Below are 19209 nucleotides of genomic sequence, written 5' to 3' on the forward strand. Positions count from 1 at the left end.
ACACTATTTCAGAAAGGCAATATTTCCTTACACATTTCTATGCATACATACAGCTAACATTCCTTACATCATGAACTGAAAGCTCACAGCTTTGGGGTTTTCTCCCTTGTCCTCTTTTTATTCCCTTGTTGTAGCCTGTGATTAGTAGGAGAAAAGGAGCCTTTAACCAACAACTCAGTACTGAGTTCAGCATTAATCAATACTCTTCCAGACACTTCTTCAAGCTTGTAAGAGGATGCTTATCAATCTTTCCTGCTGTGGTATTTCTAATTGGGCAGTACAGGTAGTCGAAAGTTCACATCCATAATTCACTGTTTTCCTCCATTTGCTGATATGGTCTCTTGCTGTAGAATTCTGAAATCTTCCTAACCTTCTTTGCATTTGTTAAAGGAACACTTGCCCATTTTCTTTCCATTCTTAAGTTTCCAATATTTTCATGTCCTTAGTGGACTGGAATTAATACGCTGCTAAGGCTGCTCTCTGATTCAATTACATGTCAAGCCTTGTGCCATACCTCCAATCTTTAAAAAAAAAAAAAAATTATCATAGTTCTTTGTACCATCTTAAGCTTACACTTGCAGCTTCTGTGTCATGTATCTGTGTCACACAGGGATATACCAAAATGCTGAAAGTTATGAAAATGCTGACACAGAAAGCAACTGGAAGGAATATCTTCCTATTTTGCACCTCTTCAAAAAGGTTGTAGTTTCCTTTTTTCACTGCTTTGGCAGGCACTCAGCGATTAAAAGCGTAATCCTTCCAGAAAGGGTGAGTAAATGGAAACTCCAGCTGTAAGGGAAAAGAAAGAAGACCATGTTTGATATTGCAACAGACCATCGAGCAAAAATCACAAAGCAATCTGGTAGAGGGAGACAGAAGACTTCTGTTTCTTTTTCTGAAAAATGTAACAGGCATTGACCCGATGTCCTTTATTGTTTCTTGAGATTTGGACAGACAGCTTGAGATAACCACAAACAAGAACCAAATTGTTCATTACAACTTTGCATAAAAACTTATTTTAGCTTTGCATTATACCCTACTGATACAAATAATGGAGCTAGTTTGACTATGAGGAACTGCAATCCTATCGACCTTGGATGAATGTTCTCTCTTTTATTTGAAATAAATGAAAACTGCATACAGATGTTAGTAACAATACCTCCTTTCAAATCAAGAAAGGCAAAATAGATAAATCATCATCTGAACCTCAGGTGCTCCATGCTGCAAGGTCGTGAACACCACCTAAATAATGGTAAATCTGCTTCTTTTAAAATGATTGAGAATTAAGGCCACTGGAGATCACCAAAGATTGCATGTTTCTGATGGTGATGCTATTAAAGTATTTTTTATAAAAAGTTCAAATCTAAAACAACCTGTAATGCAAAATACTGGTTCTATAAAATTATTTCTTATGGCTGTCAAAATTTATTTAATAATAATTGTTGTTTATAAAGTATTTCCATAGTGCCTGTAATGAGGTTCGCAGTAATCAATTTGAAACACCATAAAAGCCTCCTTCTTCTTCAGATACTCAAACTGTCTTCAAATTACATACGGAGTTTTCCATATGATTTAATCTGAAAACACAGCAACTAAGAAGAAATCTGGCAATGGGGACTCCAGAGTTGTGGATTCCATTTCAAGCCCAACTGGTCGTGTGCCTACAAGCAAATTACTAACCTTTTTGACCTAAAGTCTTCATTGAACATCTAATAGCGATGTAGCATCTAGTTGAACATCTAATAGCTATGAGCACTAGTAAACTTGCACTGTGTCTGGAGAATCTCAGCTGGAGGCAAACAAATGCATAGCATTGCGTATTTTCTTTCATATATTTCTAAAATATATTAATTACTTTACAAACACATTAAGGTATTTTATTTTTGCTCCCCTGAGACTTCAAAGTGGGTTAGTGGATGTAGGTGTATATATTTGGGCCCAAAAGTTCAAAATACATCTCTCTGCATCCATAATTTTTTAAATTAAGAGAGAGCTGATTCCAGCTATCATTACTGCCAATAATTCTCTGATAATTCACTGGGGGCAAACAGAGAAATATGTAGTACAATTTCAGGTATGTCTGCACTGATTGTGTTGGACTGCCACAGAGGAGAAATGGGACTATATTCCTAATGAGGTAGATAAGTCCTCAGCAATTACAATGATACTCTTCTAAATATCTGAACTATCAATGAACAGTGAAAGCAAACTGGTGCCTTGATGGCCCGGAAGAATCCCCATTACAACTGTCAGAAACCAAATCATTAATAACACAGGAATCGATTTCTGCTCCTCCTCTATGCTCAATCAGCAATATTATAGCAGAGGAGAATTGGGAAAGGGAGAAGCCAACAGCTGATTATTTCTTAAGATATAATTTAATGTCCTCTCTCAAGCTGAAGTAAATAGTAGTGTGGTCTGAGTTGCTCAACAGGAAAGACTGTATCAAACAAGAAATGACAACAGATGCAGAACAAAAATGAAGAAGAAAGTTGGGAAAAGAAAAACTGATATAAACCAAAGGGGATTTCTTGGCTGTGAAGGGCCAAGTGTGATATTCCTTATTAAATTTTCAAAAGTATGGCACTTTTAAAGGCATTAACTTTTGGTAATAAACAATGGTTTAACATTCTATTTAAATGAAATTAAGTTCAATCTGTGAAAGGCAACTTTTGCTAGAAGAAAATACAGAAGTGTTACGACTGTTAGCAAACCAGACTCTAGAAATGACTGCTTCGCATGTGTCTGTATTCAGTTCTTCCTAAATTAGAAATGCTAAGAAATAAATAAGCATTCCTAATAAAGACATGGATTTGTCATCCTAGGTTCTTTTAAGAAATACATAATCTTGAAGACTGATCAGGTTGTTTTCCCTTGTGATAGTTCAGTTTGGCAGTGTTAAATATCTGGTGGTCTTTGATATCTATATCCATGTTTCAGTTGCATCTAAATAAATCTCCCAAATATATTAGTATTTTCTTTAGTAATAAAATAATCTAGTAATGGTTAAACTTAATTTATTTGGGCTATATTCAAAGCCTTGATTTTTGTTTAGCATATACATTTGTTAATCTTTTTATTACACATTTGAGAGCACCCAGGAGACACACTGAGAGTCTTAACTCTTTAGCAGTTTACTAGAGTCTTCCCCACCTGCAGAAAAGCGGTCCAAAAACACCAGGTAGCTCTTGTGCATACTTTGCAGCTACTTAGTGAGAGATGAGAGTTAGGAAAAAAGTGGAAAACCAGGTTCTGCATCTTCCATTTAAAAAGTGTTAATTTGCTTAAACCCTTAGTTTACTTGTAATTGTTATGACATTAGAATCCCTATCAGCTGACCCTTGTTTTGCTCCTTCCCCATCATCATACCTCATTACATATTCTCCTGATGTCTTCCCGAGTCTCTTCCAATCAATCTTCAAGTTTAATCATCATAAACCAGAAATGAGGCTGATTGAGGATGTTGATTCCAACATCCTTGGTTGCAGAATATGTCTTTTTTACTGCTGAAGAGTAATTGAAAGCATCTGGGAATGATTAGAAACCGGAGCAGATGGCTCGCTGTTCTGGAACCCATGCTGCCAGGAGGGGGAACCTGCTGCACATCTCTGAGAGAAACCCAGCCCTACACACCACAGAGGCTGCAGGAGCTCCAAGTCAAGGGGGTTGGTCTTGAGGCCCACATTTTTACTTTGATACCCCTTCAGCTGAGTTATACTAGATTTACAGACTTCCAGCTGAGAACAGACACATGTTTGCATAGTTATCCAGCACAGATCATTAAAAAAAAAGACAAGGATCAGATTAATGGAGGATTAACCCTTTCCAAGACCTCGCAAATGGTGAATGCTACATGTTGCAGAGTGAGGCTTCCGCTTTGTGCTATCCAGCTTGGTCCCCCTATCAATGTTACTAATATACCTGTGCTTGATTAAAGCTCCTTAGCTTTATTTAATTATTATTGACCAAAGATTTCACAAACTTATTTCAGAGCTGCTGCATTTTAATCTAATACCCCTCACAGTATGAACTTTTGGGCACACACGGCTTTTAAAAGGCTTTTTTTTTTTTTGTCTTACTATGTTATAGGGGACTAGTAACACTACCAACACATGGACACAGCCCAAGGCAGCACAGTATCTAATTTGCACAGTGCATCATTTCTGTGTGACCTGACTCTGCTACCGCAGCACTAAGGAACGGGAAAGCGCCCTGTCTAGGACCTGTCACCTTACGATTCCCATTTACACTGCAGATGTGCAGCACTAAGTCTGTGTTTTGCTAAGGGGCTCTGTAAGGCCTGTTTGGCCCTCAGTAAGTAAACACTCCCCACACTAGCAGGGAAGCGAGCATTAATATTGTTGCTTTTGCTGTCAGAACACAGGAGGCCCCCTAGGGCCAGCTGAGCAGCAACGCCGGGCAAGTCGCCGCACCCGAGGGGCTGTGGCGGAGGCAGGGGCCGGGCCGCGGGAGATGCCGCTCCCGGAGGGGCCAGGGGCCGCGGCAGCCCGCCCCGCCTCCCAGCAGGGCCGCGCCGCGCCGCGCCGCCGCGCCTACGCTGCCCGGCCTACATTGCCCGGCAGCCCCTGCGGCCCGCCGGAAGTGACGTCTGGCCGCGTCCGCGCGGCGCGGGAGCAGTGCGTGGTGCCGTGCCGTGCCGTGCCGTGCGTGGCGCTTGCGGTGTGTGGCGCTTGCGGTGTGTGGCGGGCGGCCGCGCTGCGGTGTCGGCCTGGGAGCGGACGCTCGGGAGGTGGCGGCCGCCGCGGTCGTCGGTGCTGTAGCTCAGGCGCTTCTCTCCCCGCAGGTGCGGCCATGGCAGACTCCACGCAGAACGGGCCCATGCAAGGCGGAGCCGGCGGCGGAGCCGTGGTAAGGGGGGTGCGGGAGCAGGCCGCCGCGCCGGCCCGGCTCGGCCCGTGCGGGGTGGGGGCGAGCGTGAGGGCCGTGGGCCGGCCGCGGCGTCGTTCCAGTGGCGCGGACACCCCTTGCCCTGCTGGGATCGTGGTATGGCCGGTAGCTCGGCCGGGGACGGCACGGGAAGCGTTTTTTCACTTCATAAAAACGTGTTGTTGCAGCGCCGCCATTCTTGAAAATACCTTAATAAAAACTAACTCCGTGTCGCAGCCGCTATCTGTCTATACTTAAATTGTGCAAGTGAGGCAGAAGATAATGATACGAATATGGTTTGCAGGTCAGGTTAATTTCAGGTCACTTTCATAAAAAGGGTCTGGGAACATAGAGGAAAAGTCTTAAAAAGCTCATATTTTTCGTATTTGGAAAAAACCTTAGAGCTCTTTCGGGTGAAAGGAAGCTGATGTTTTGACTCTTAGGCACCTAGCAGGCAAAACCATGCTGTGTTTCATTAGAGCTTTTCTGGTACAGAGACTGTATCAGGAGTGAAGATGGCTGTGGTTAAGGAGAGCCCCAATAATGGGAGAGGTGCTAGGTTACTGTTAAAAGCTTTTTGCTTTTTTGAGGTCAAGAATACGTACACCAAAAATATGCCAGTTTCCTTACAGTGTAGTTATGCTAACTTTGCCAGACCCTTTCTTTTTTTTCTCCCCAGTAAGAATTGTGGAGATTTAGCCCCAGGTGTGGGCAGTGTATTCTAAACAGAACTTTGCATGATTACATTTTTGAAGTTGGCTGTTTAGTGAGGTTGGTTTCTATAGAAAAAATACTTCCATAGAAGATCTTACGACTGTATTTAGTTGTAGTGTACAAAGGAACCTTTTGGTTCTGAGGAAGCCTAGCTGTTGTTGATCTGGTTAGTAACTTCATATGAATCAAATATTGATGAATAAAAAGATGCTCTTTGCTTCAAGCTATAATTTGCTTCTGCTCAAGGTTGGAGAAAAACTCAATTTAATATAGAAGGGAAGAGTGTTCATTATATGCAAATACTAAGATACCAATTTCTGTGGGGGTTGGGTGTTTTCTTTTCTTCCTCTAATGTAGCAATTTTTGATGGCTAACAAGTTGGATACAGCAATGTGGATTTCCCGCTTGTTCACGGTTTACTGCTCAGCTTTATTTGTCCTGCCTCTTCTAGGGTATGTATTGTAATATTGTAAACTAGCATAAAAAATCTACAAAGTAACTATACTCCCTTTTCATAGAGTTTTTTTTTATGTAAGGGTAAATGTCTGTTATTCAGCTGACTTGGATGCTTTTTGTCAGAACAGTTTACAGATTTTAGATTGTTTTAAACCAGTTGTAGATATGTTTGGAGAAATATGTTGAGCAACTGCAAAATAGTGGCAAAGGCATGTTTTTATGTTAAGTTACAGAGTAATGTATTAAGTTGTTTTACCTTTGGTACCTGTAGTAAGTCCGTGTTACCAGTTTTTGAGTTTTATCTTTGGGTATTGTTCAATTATGATGCAATTCTCAAGGGTGGAAGGCTTCTGAGCAGGGGCTTGTTCATATGGTAACGTCTCCTCTGATGATTTGCAGGTTGCATGAAGCAGCAAGCTTTTATCAGCGTGCCTTGCTGGCAAATGCTCTTACTAGTGCCCTCCGACTACACCAAAGGCTACCGCACTTTCAGCTTAGCAGGGCGTTTCTGGCCCAGGCTTTGCTGGAGGACAGCTGCCACTACCTGTTGTACTCTCTTATCTTTGTGAATTCCTACCCTGTTACAAGTATCCTTTACTTGTGTCATCCTGGTAATGTTTTTTAAATATTTAAAAAACTTGATTCTTTTCCTCACCTGTGCCACGATTTGAAAAACTAGTTTAAACTAGAATGTTTGCTATTCATAGAACATACTCTGTGTAAAATAGGAGAGGCTTATGTTGATTGATCCATATTCAGGTTAATGACCTCTGTGACTAAGTGCACTGCAGTCTCTAGTTACTTAAGTTTTCTTTTTGTGAGGCATAAATTTGGTGGATTATATGACCAGCCTCAAGTGGTACTTAGAGAAGCTGCTAACTTTAATTTATTACCAGTACTGGGTTTATATGAGTACTAACTGTAAGTAGGATATACGTCATGTAGAGAGACAATTATTCAGTACTAGCTTTTTCAGATGAGTTATTGAACAGATAAAGTCTGCAAAAAAGACTTACTCCTGTGGCTTATCAAAGATGATACGTAAGAACAGACTTTTCTTTGTGCCGCTCTCTCTATATGCTTAATGTCCTACTGTTAAATGTCACTGGCAAAGGAATGTCAATGTTCTTGCTCTCTAGAGCCTGCATGGCTGGCAACTGCATGTTCTTTGACAAAGAAATCCATTCTGTAGCATCTCTTAATAAAAAAAATATTATGATTACATGTATTTGATAGGTTTTAAGTAGTAATCTCTTGTGTCTTTCATGCAGAAAGAATGCATTTCAGTAGAAATGCACTGGTGTATAATGGTGTATGTTGTACTTTTGCATACCTGCATATACACATATTTTGAAATTAATAAAAATCGGTAGTGAAGAGGTGTAAGAAACAGGGAAGAGCTATAAATACAGATGTTAGACATACATTACTTAATCCGGTATAGGTCATTCCAACCAACCTCTTGCAAAGAGCCATCGAGCTATGACTTCTGTGTTAGCATAACATCACAGAGAAATAAAGCACTTGTGCAGCTTATCATTTTCCTTATTGCTTGCTTCAGTGAGTATTTTTCCAGTTCTGCTGTTCTCTTTGCTTCATGCTGCCACGTATACAAAGAAGGTTCTTGATGTAAGTATGATATGATGTGTGATACAATTAATGCTGCTGGTATTTTGGGGGTTTATAAACAGATTTGAGTTGCAATTATGGTTTCCTTTAGCTGCTAGAGGAGTTAGTGTATTGTGGAATCTGAGCACAGAGAATCTGAGAAGTCCCCCTTTTTTTTTTTTTTTTTTGGGTTCTTTCTGGCCCCCCTTCTCCCCACTTCTGTTGTGACCCAGCGATGTGTTGGAGTTGACACTAATTGTCTTTCTTCAACTGCTGTTCTTCGAATGAAGTAAAAGCTGTGTAACAGTTAAGTTGAAACTTAAGACATGTCTTTCCAAGCTAAACCATAATCTGTGAAATTTAATGTTCTATTTCAGTAGTAAAATAACTAACTGCAGGGTGAGGCTAGTAAGCAGAATACTTGCCAGTTGGACCTGCTGCTCAATGAACTGATTTGTGCAGCCTAATGTAAGGTTGACCTTTGGTGTTCTTAACTGGGCTGTCTTGCTACCATAGGCACTTCCTCCTAGTGGACAGATTCAGGCTTGTGGCTATCTCTGTGCAGTTGAACCTAAAATAAATGGGTGAGGGAATTGCAACACCTTCTGTTTTTAATTGTACTTCATGTAATTATGGAGTTCTAAGCTTCCGGTAGTTTTCTTCAGGATACTGATCTCAATGTTTTTAAAGGATCTAGTCTTAAAATGTTGAAATGAGTTGTAAATGATAATTATTAATATTTTGGTTTCTTTGTGTTAGAGAAGCTAGGTGTTACTTGCAAGTTTTCTGGCAATCTCTTTTTTTTCTTCTTAAAAGGCACGAAGTTCAAATAGTCTGCCCTTTCTGAGAAATCTTCTAGAGAAACTGAATGCTAATCAACAGAATATTCTAAAATTCATTGCTTGCAATGAAATTTTCCTGATGCCAGCTACAGTTTTTATGCTCTTCAGGTAAGAATTACAATAAGTATTTTCAGAATTAGAAACTTTTTACACAAGATTACTTTTTGGGATTGAGTTACATGGGTCACAGATCTCAGTTTGGATGGTTCTGGCTGACCAAGTTGTTCTGGTTTTGGCTAGGATAAAGTTAATTTACTTAATAGCTGGTACAGTGCTGTGTTTTGGATTTGGTATGAGAATAATGTTGATAATGCTGATGTTTTTAGTTGTTGCTAGGTGATGTTTATACTAACTCAAGGGCTTTTCAGTTTCCCATGCTCTGCCAGTGAGCAGGTGTGCAAGAATCTGGGAGGGAGCAGAGTCAAGACAGCTGACCAGAACTAGCTAAAGCGATATTCCATACCACAGAACATTGTGCTCATTATATAAACTGGAGGGGAGTTGGCTGGGGGCCACTGATGGGCTCAGGGTGGACATTGGTCAGCAGGTGGTGAGCAGTTGTATTGTGCATCACTTGCCTTGGGCTTTATTCCTTTCGTTCCCTCTCTCTCCCCTTTTCATTGCAGCTGTTGTTGTTGTTATATTTTACTTTCAGTTATTATCTTGTTCTTACCTCAACTCGTAAGTTTTACCTTTTTCTGATTCTCCTCCCCATTCCACCGGGGATGTGTGTACATATGTGAATGAGTGAACAGCTGTGTGGTACTTAGTTGCCAGCTGGGGTCAAACCACATGAGACTTGAACTTAGAGTTAAATTTACTGGATTCCTAGACTTCTCAAGTTGGTGCATCATGAAATAAAAAAGCATTCACACTGATATAAATGAGTACCAAAACCCACTTCCCTTTCATAGCATGGATGACGTTGTTCGGTCAAATCAAAGTTTTTCAGGCCTGTAACTTGTGTTCTCCTACATTGTTCAGTAAGTTTAATTTTGTAATAGAATATTAAGATCTTCAGCTTCCCTGGGAGCGAACTCTTTATTTTTGACTGTTAGATTCCAGAAATGTAAGTGGCATGAAATTGCTTTGTGCTCGAAGTAGGCAAACAGGAGTAGGTTGTGTCCTCTCCTATGTTACTTCTGACCAGTGACCCTTGTCTCTTTTTTTTTTTTTTTTTTTTTTAAATTCCGGTTGGTTTTGCCTGCTGTGCAGCCTGTTGTATTGATTTTAGGGATCTTGAACATATGCATGTTGGAATCGTATAGGCATAATGACCTGCCAGTCACTGAAGTTTGGGTCATTGCCTTTTAATATTTGGAGGGGGAATATGCCCCTTTGTTCTATACAAGTCATAGCCCAGTGAGAGCATTTGTCTTGAGTGGTCTCACAGGCAGCAGAAGAGAGGCTTTATCTTCTTGGAAGTTGATAGAATGTGTAATTTGTCTTTTATCTTTTGATATGTCAGCTGAACACTTCAGTACTTCTGCCCTGGAGGATTCAGTTTATTTAAGGCTGCTTACCAACTGACAGTTATTCTGTATTCAGTATCTGAAACTTGTCTTTAGGAGAAGTTTTTTAGCGCCTCTCTCTCTCTGGAGAAGTTAGTATGTGAAGTGTTACTATTTCATATGTCACCTAGTAGATACTGAAGTTTATAAAAGATCATATACCAAATTGTAAAATAATATAATGGTTAAATGCAGCTATTGTGAGAATTTATTCTTTAAACTGTTTTATCATATTAAATTGCTTGTAAATACTGTAAAAGTGCAATATTTCCTCTTTCCCCCTGTCCTGTAGCTCACTTTCCTTTTCACTTTGTATTTTTTCTTCTGGGTAAAGATATTGCTCATACTTGAAGGAGCTGTAGCTACTGGAACTGTTATGTTCAACTTCAGATGGAGCTTTTTAATACTGTGTTATATAAGGAAGAAGCTTCAGTCATTAAAATGAAACTTGTGTTATTTCAGTGCTTTGCTGTATGTGGTTTGTGTGCTATCCTTTCACTATTTTACAGCACCATCATGTGAAACAGCAGCCTTATATAGTATCAAAACCTAATTTCAGTGTACGCTGACATAGTCGGGTATCAGCTTGGTGTTTGTGTCTCAAAATATCTGTAATCTCCAGTGTGTTCTGAGTTTTGCAAAATACACTAAGATATGGTCCACATGCTGAAAGTGCTTCAATTAGAGCTGAAGCAGCTTGCTCTAACTGGACTCTTTGTCAGCCAATTTCTGTGCTTGACCAGCAAGCTTTTTTTAACACTGAATAGGCATCCACCATCGTTTCTGTGATTCTTTGCTCACCACTGTCACAGCACTCTCCAAACTAACTGGCTGCAACAAGGTCCTTTACCATCTCATACCAACATACTCTTCATGTCAGTCCGTCTGCTGCCTTCTCCTAGTTTCTCCTCATCCTGGGTGCGCGTCCTCTCTCTTCTCTCTGCTTCTTCCTCCTCTCTCTTCCTTGGCTGCTCTCTCTTCCATGGCTGCCCAACCTTTAAACAGAAGCAGTCCCTCACTGCCCCTGAAGCCAGCCCACAGCTGTGTATTATCAATGTTAATTAACTCAGCTTCATCCCTCTACACGCCACCAGAAATGAGGCATGTAAAAAAAAATAAATATAAAATCAATACAAGAACAGCACTTCAGGTGCTTCATTGAGCAGTTCTATAATGTAAGTTTCTGCTTTCATAAGTATCTAGTTATGTGTTTTTCTTGCCAGATTTAGATTATCTGAACCGATGTGACCCCAATCTAGCTTTTTTTGAGCCTAAGTAGTTTGTTTGCTTTTATTAGGAAAAGTACTGATTTTTTTTTTTCCTGTCAGTATTAAGCCCTGCTTCTCTATTCTCTTTCAGTGGGCAAGGGAGTCTGCTCCAGCCATTCATTTACTATAGATTTCTTACATTACGCTACTCCTCTCGGCGAAATCCATACTGTCGGTAAGCACTACATTGATTTTGAAAGTTAATGTTTAACTGCATAGTGTTCAGGCATATGCATTCATTTTCATTCTAAAATGAATGCATAGCTCATAATACTAAATCTGCAATTGGTAATCATAGAATGTGGAATACATCTGGATTCTAAAAAAAACCCAAAACACACAGCTGGTTCAAGGTGACATTCATTTTATCTAACTGTACTTTTCTGAAGTGTACCACCATTCTTGAATGGAAGCTTTCAGAGCATGCTTGAGTAATTAAAACTATGTTTTGGGAGAAGAAAGTCTTCCAACTGTTCTGCAACCATTTACCAGAAAGATGTCCTTGTTTTTAGATTCCAGGCCTGTCTGAGGCTAAGCCTATACATGAAGAGGTGCTTATGAACTTGTGTAATGTTTAAGATCATCCACAGATTTTTTTTTCTGTCAACATGTTCATTACCTCCTTTAGTTAAATTCATAAGTCAGATGAATTATAATAGAAATTAGAGCCTTATTGATTTTGTTTGAAAGTTGGTCAAGCCAATAATACTGCTTTAAACTTCGAAATCGTAAGTATTTCTATCAGGATTTGCTCAGGTCAGTGTTTTCTTAGAACTGTGCACGTGACAGGCATTACATTGTGTAAGATTTTAGTGAACATGCTTTCCAGCCCAATCACTACTTGATTAGAAAATGGTTTGTTAAAGTATTAAGGAAGTAGCTTTGGCTGCCATAGTATGTAAAGACAGGTCTGAGAATTATAAGCTTAGTTGCCTCCTATTCCTTGCTATTTTGTAAGAGATCAATTGTTCCATCATAGTACATGTAGTTTTTTAATAAAAAAAATAGATCTATGAAGGCCCTTTACTACTTTGGTATCTAAAAATAATTTAAGTTGTGCAATACTAAATCTAATTTGCAATAGAACTAGTTTATTCAAGATGTTCTACTGGCATTTATGTAGTTTTAAGGGAAACTAGTGATGTGGGTTTTACTTCTCATGTCTGTCTTCTAATAGTTGCTTCTAGAATGCAGGGTTCTTGTGTTTTGACAGGAAGCAGTGCAAACACACAATTACCTCCCAAGTCCTTACGCTATTTCTGATAAAGCATTACTGATTCTTTTTTAATAACTTTTTTTGCTTGAAGGTAGAATTTTTCTGCTGTCTTTGTCTGTCCTCAGCTGGAAGCTGCTGAACTAAAGTTAATTAAAATGCTTAATATTTAAAAGACAAGAATTCTGAAGCTCTTGCAAGATATTACAACACCTAGCTGATCTATAGAACTTGCGAACTAGAGTATGTGTGTGTGGTGTTGAGAAAAGAAGTGAATGAAAAACATAGATTTAGATGATACTTCTGATAAATGTTGTAGGATTTTAAAACTCTTTAAATCTGTTTTTTTTCAGGACTCTTTTCACTGAGCTGAGGATTGTTGTTGAACACTTAATAATGAAACCCTCATGCCCTGTTTTTGTAAGAAGACTGTGCCTCAGCAGCATTTCCTTTATAAGCAGATTGGCACCAACCGTTGCATAGCCAAATTTCAGGCACTTATGTTTTGTGAACATTATGAGCAGCTGGCACTTCTGCTGATGATTATAAATTCCTGGTTTTACACTGATCTCACTCCAGGCTGTATAAAAAATGTGTATATGCTTTTCTTGGAGATAATATGAAACTTAGAATATGAAAAGCAAGTCATGGAAACTTAAAATTACTGTGCTGTGTTGCTAACTGGTGGGCTGAGGGGGGGGGGGGAAAGTAGCTGCATCCTATCCAAAACATGCCCAGTCATAAGGAGTTGTGGTTTTTTGGAATCGAGGAGTGTTTGAGGTTAACTAAAACTCTTAAGAAATCTGTGCTCAGTAGGTTTATGTTAGTTGGAACTATAGCCACTGTAGGATGTCTCCAGTGGATAGCATTGGTACACATACCTATGCAGAATACTTTGGACAGTATTCTTCTGCTTACTAAATGTATCTGTAGAACCATTTTGTCTAAATTACTAAACCCAATGTAAAAATATGGTCCACTTCGAATTTAACAAAAGGGATTAAAATCTGTCAAGCTGACATAGTTAACACCTTTTCTGGGGAGAGGCTATTTTTATTAATAATACTTAAAAAGAACTCTTCCAAGTTTCTACCTTGTGACAATCTTACGTTATGTTGTTGGAAGAAATAATCGAGACTGATCATAGAAAACTGTGCAGTTATCTAGTCATAACAAGATGTTTTACCAAGCCAAATTGCTGACCTATAGGCTTTCCAGACAAAGATGCAATGCTTAAACTTAACCATCTCTTAAGGGAATCAATGTAAATGAAGTAACTGTTGCAGAATCATAGCAGATTAGTTCTTGTGTCCACAGAAATATGACACTGCAGTAATTCAAGCATGTCAGCTTTTTAGGAAGTTAATCTGTAGCTAGTGCTATATAAATGGTTCTTTCAGTTTCTGAGACTCTGGTTGTGATGGGACATTTGCATAAAGGATTGCACCTGTTTAGGCAGCTTCTGAAACAAATGGGTGTAGGATTTTTTTGGCATAAATCCATCTGATGACTGATCTGAAGCCAATGTCATGACTACAGAAATGAATATTAAATTGTGTGCTGATAATGCATTCACCCAGCAGCTGAAAGGTAGGTAGTAGAAAAAGAATATTGTCTGAACACAACTTCTTTCCATAAATTCAAGGCAAAGTATTTGCCTAATTTTTTGTAGTTAAATTTTCTGTAAACTGTTCTGTAATTAATTGCATAAAATTAAATGGTTTTCATTGACCTTCTGTAAACTTCTATAGCACTGTACTTAACTCTTCTTCCTTGGTCAGAGAAATCTTATATGAAACACTTTGAAAAACAGTCTTGAAGCCAAGTATTTTCCTGTAACTATTGAATTACCTTGTTTGTGATGTGGATATCATTCAGACTTCCCACTTGTATTAGTTCGTTAGATCAGAGCCATGTATTTATAAACTTCATTTTTTGCTCAACCTCTTGGTGCTGATGAACCAATTGGTAATTGAATATATTCTTTGGCTACTTGTCTTGCTCTCTGAACATGATTAGCTATTTATAGAACACTGCAGAAGCAACTGCATGCAGTAACGCTCTACAGCTACTAAGAACTTGCAACAAGATTAATTATATGTATATCCTGTAATTTGAGGATTTTATAAAAACTAAAATTTCTACTGCAATAAAAGGAGTGTTAAATGTAATTTGCTAGGCTCTTCAAGCTTATTTTCTCTCTAACAGAACGTACTGATGCTTGAACCTGGAAGTTGAGCAGAATGCTGACGTGTACGTGTGCATGTTCTTACATTCCCATGGCTGCTTCTGAACTGGGACATAATGTCTTGTGTGTTTCTAAATTGTTTTATAGGGAATTTTTGCCTTCTAAAGTGCAAAAATGTATGACCCTTTTCCTTCAAAATCTAACCCAAGAATAAGCACTGCAACAATGGTGTCTAATCAGAGCAGAAATCTAGACGTACCTCTTACTATTTTAATTCTTCAGTGCTATTCTAGACCCTCTTTCATGTTCCATGGTATATTTTTCAAGTGGTGACGTCAGATTCTGTTCAGCTATTTGCACCACTGATTTAAAAATTAATTTGATCATGTAGGTTGGTCTGCCATACTGGGAGTGGAAGGCAAATAAATACTATTGTAATTAATATAAGCAAAATATCATGTTACTTCTGAGCAAATTTATGTGGTCTAAGACTGCTGTTCTGGGTGCAGTCTACTGTTCCTTTAATTGTATGCTGTTATTAAATTAGAGAGGAGTCTAAATTGGATCTGATGTATTGCATCTGTAACTGAAGGATGCAAAGTCATGAGGTCTTACTCTGGATGGTTGAGGAAGATTAAAAGGAGTAAGTGAATGAGGTTTCAGTAAAGAGAGGGCTGGAAGATGGTGTTATGAAGTAGACCTTATATGTGGATACTGAATTCTTGTTAACTCTTCATTAAGTCTTAAAAATGGGTCAAGCAGAGGAATATGTTTCATAAGTGGGGTTTGATTTGGCTAGTAGTATATTCTTGGCTTTGCAAGATGTTGCTTGACAAATGAGGTCTGGATTTTACTTGTGGCCTAGTAAAACTTACCTCTCTGATGTGCCAAGACAACATGGAACCATGGGGTAAGAATAACTTCCAAGCAAAATAAATAGGGCAACTGACCTATACTCTGCTTCAACTTCGATTTTTACTGCAGCCTTTAGGCTGCTGAAGTGGTAACATTGTTTCCTCAATGCTGGCAAAACCATTCTGTCCTTGTTCTTGCTTCCTTACCACAGTCTGTGACTGTTTCTATGCTAACGATTAAACACATGAAATGCTGGTTGCGTGCTGTTAGCTTGAGTTTTTTTCTGGTGAAAAGAACCGTATGTTCATGCTGCTGTGCTGTCAACAGCTAGCTGTGATGCAGAGGCTGTAACAGAAGTCTGGTAGTAAAGTTTTGCAACTGACCATAAAATGCTTGCCAACCCCAAATGCGAAACAGAAGAGGTTTTTGTCCCACTGAAAGGTTATCTATCTAATGTGGCAACTGTTTCCACTGATACAAATCACACTGGTCATAGTCTTTGATGGTCTTGGCTTTTGTGAATTAAAAGTGCTTTTGCATAGATTCTGTGGGTAGACCTACCCCTTGCTGTGCACAAGCTTGCTGTGGAAGTGATGCTGTGACATAAGACTTGTCTGTTCTCACTTTTTGAATTTCTTACATGCAAAGTAATTCACTAAAGCCTCCATCCTTTCCTTTATTGTCTTTTATCTACTGTTATACTTTTTTTGTCATTTTTGTGCTGTCAGTTTTATGTTTTGTTCCCTTTTGATGGACGTTCAAAGGGAGCAATATCCATTAATATTTAGTTACATGTTTTAAGGATTTTTAACATAATCATGAACCACTGTTTGTTCCAACAGTTTTTGAGCTGCTAACCATGTATGTAATAGTACTGTCCAAACAAATAATGTAGCTGGTTATTTTGTACGGTCTGTGTTGGACCTCTTTTATTGTTAGGCACCATATTGTAAGACTTGCTGTACAGATCCCTTGTTAATTAAGGAAGTACACTTCTTGCCCACTTTACAGACAGGAACTGAGGCATGGAAGGAAAGAGCACTCACCTGAGGCAATGTAAGAGCTATGGCAGAGCAGGAAATAGATTTTTTTTTTTTTTTAAAAAAAAGTTGGACAAGCATCCACAGGCAACTGATTTGTTTCTACACCACATAAGACTGCTCGGTCCTTTTTCCAAAATGATACTAACTGCTGCTTAAACACTTTCAAAAGGTACTGTACCTTACAGCACCTAGATTAAGGGTAGCAAAAGACCATTAAGCTAGAACAACAGCATGTTCTTTTAAAATGACGTCAAAAATTGATTCCCATGTGCAAGAGCTAGGTACGGCCCCTGGTATCCTCATCTTTCTGGTGAGGAAAAATAACAGTAGAATAAGATCGCAAGCACTTGCATGCTAGATGTTAGTAAAGTATGTTGATCTGTTGTAATTGACCATAATTTTTAATTGTTGCGATACAAGTATTTGTGGTTAAACTATATATACATACTGAAATTGGTTACTGTATCTTTGTACTGTAACTTCTCTTGTGCTATAATTTTCTTAAAATCACAGGAAGACTCAGGCCTTGCTGTCTTAAATTGCCTTTCAAGGATAGAACCTTAAGCAATCCTGTATTTTAAAGATGCATTATCAGGATGCAAAATGTAATTGAATTTAATCTTAAATGTGGATTCAAGAATATCTTTTTCATAAAATGTCAGCATAACTTACCAAGTTTTCTGCAGAAGCCAGCTCTGTGATAATGGCAGATACCGTGCAGGTAAGGGAGTTTCATTGCTTAGCTCTGTGCCATCCAGATGGTACAAACTTCTAAAATTAATTGGAAAATTCATCTTTTACTTGTATTCAAGGACTGAGGCACAAAATGCTAATGTAAGGGCTCAGAGGGGAAATATAGTTCTCCTGCATATTTGAGAAAATGTGAAGCTCTTTCAAGAAAATCTAATAAACATAATAATCACAGGCTGCTGACACTAAGGAAAAAGCACCTCATTCGCTCTTTCTTTTATGCAGCGATTTACTGGTCCCTACTGATTTTCAAATTAGATCACTGCAGTAAATTATCCATACCAGTACCTGTGAAAGAGAGCACTGGGATCCATATTTGTTTAGTGCTGTGCTTAAATCAGCAAGAATGATAAATTTGATGGAACGAAATTGGAAATACCAAGGGCTTTTCTCAGTGAATGAGCAAGTATCTCCATTTGTAATTTGTGACCTTTTTTCACTGTATGTGCTTTGTATGTCAAATATTTATTTTGAAACAAATTAAATTGTTTTCTGTATTGATATAGCTATGGTTTTGTTGATGTTTTTGAAATCAAATTGCACAGGTTTTTTTTTTTTTCTGGATTTAAAATATTACTAATGTTGTGTTGCAAAATAGCGCTTGTTTAAGTTCAAATCTCCAAGTTTGAGCTACTGACCAACAGCTTTCCATGTTAAACATTCTAGGTGTGTGTTGGCTGTTGTGGGGTGAGTTTTTTTGTTGTGTTTTTGTGTGTGTGTCCGTCCGGTGCAGGATGCAGTGAGGTACTGCGGCTTCTCATTTGCTTTGTCTAGAGAAACAGCAAGATTAAGTTGTATATCAACCACAACAAAAGCTGATCATGGTCATTGGAGCTATTCTGCTTTATACTTGGCATATGTAACATGAACCTGTTAAAAAATGTATCTGTGTGCTCAGTGTACTGCTGTGTTTTCAGTGCAGGTGTTAATAGAGAAACACTGTACACCTGTGTTTTGGCAGGAGTCCTGTCCCTTTAATCTTAAAGTAGGTTACTTTGTGACTATGATTACATCCTACTAACTAAGTGCTACTGCTGAACTGAAACCAAGGCATAGCTAGGGCCTGATTACTTGGCATTTGGATCAGTATAGTAATGTGTTTCGCAACTAGTAAGCAAATTGTAAACCAGTGTTAGTAGTGTGGCCTTGTGTTACCCTCTTCTCGAGGGCTAGGCTTAGCTCAATTGTGGTGGCACATTACATAGCTGACTTCTGTTCAGCCCCAGTGCCAACCACGTGGGCTTTATTCTGCTGCAGCTGGCTACCACCACCCAGCTGCAGTTTTGTAGAAGCAGCAGTGTGGATTGTATTCTGAGGAGGCATGATTTTGCTCTTAACTTAATTTGATCATCTCCCTTTATCGGTTTCCGTGTGCCTGATCATGGTGTCTTGCTGGTGAGGCCAGTGAAGTGTTGCAGCAGTCCAGGCTCCTGCCTGGGGTGGGGAACCTGCCTTCTCTGAGAACAAGTGCAGGTCTTGGTATTTTCATTGCTGTGTGTGTTCCCATGAATGTTCGCTCATGCATCTTTGCCAATGTGAAGAGCAAGAGTGTGTTGGATGAAGGTGGTGCATCACTTGGTTGAGATATTTCGCAGGAAAATTAACCCTGCACCTTTATAGCTTCTGATTTTCAGCTTATCTGCAAGGGTTAAAGCAATGTCAACTTTTCAGAACTTCTCACAAAGGTAGAAATATAACAGAAGGAGAAGGAGGAAGAATGGGGAGAATAACGAGAACACAGAAGAGTTGAGCTCTGGTAAAAAGATCTGGAAATCCTACTTGGTGCTCTGTTGCTTTCACAAACCCAAACTCACCATTAATGGGTTTATGCCACCAGTATCCTATGGATAGCACTTTAAGTTTCTTAGTTGTAA

The 19209-nt window shown here is 38.9% G+C and overlaps 1 protein-coding gene across 2 annotated transcripts; it reads left to right on the forward strand.

Moving 5' to 3' along the window:
* Positions 1-4458: 4458 nt before the first annotated feature.
* Positions 4459-16629, forward strand: TMEM33 (transmembrane protein 33). Of its 2 annotated transcripts, none has more exons than XM_080398808.1 (8): positions 4459-4696; positions 4805-4869; positions 5959-6053; positions 6457-6644; positions 7619-7686; positions 8482-8615; positions 11378-11461; positions 12853-16629. In XM_080398808.1, exons 1-8 carry the CDS (start codon positions 4474-4476, stop codon positions 12980-12982), a joined length of 987 nt encoding a protein of 328 aa, XP_080254934.1. In that variant the 5' UTR covers positions 4459-4473; the 3' UTR covers positions 12983-16629. The 2 variants fall into 2 exon arrangements, with proteins under 2 accessions (XP_080254934.1, XP_080254935.1); XM_080398809.1 differs by having other exon boundaries at positions 4603-4680.
* The last annotated feature ends 2580 nt before the right edge of the window (positions 16630-19209 follow it).

Source organism: Falco punctatus (genome assembly GCF_963210335.1).
Source record: "Falco punctatus genome assembly, chromosome: 1".
In the NCBI taxonomy this organism is placed as follows: domain Eukaryota; kingdom Metazoa; phylum Chordata; class Aves; order Falconiformes; family Falconidae; genus Falco; species Falco punctatus.

What these genes read in the sequence shown, in the direction of transcription:
- TMEM33 (XM_080398808.1), top strand. Translation starts at nt 4,474, where the DNA reads ATGCCGCTCCCGGAGGGGCCAGGGGCCGCGGCAGCCCGCCCCGCCTCC. An exon ending in TTTGTCCTGCCTCTTCTAGG is followed by an intron (nt 6,054 to 6,456) that starts GTATGTATTGTA and finishes GATGATTTGCAG; the next exon opens with GTTGCATGAAGCAGCAAGCT. An exon ending in ATACAAAGAAGGTTCTTGAT is followed by an intron (nt 7,687 to 8,481) that starts GTAAGTATGATA and finishes TCTTCTTAAAAG; the next exon opens with GCACGAAGTTCAAATAGTCT.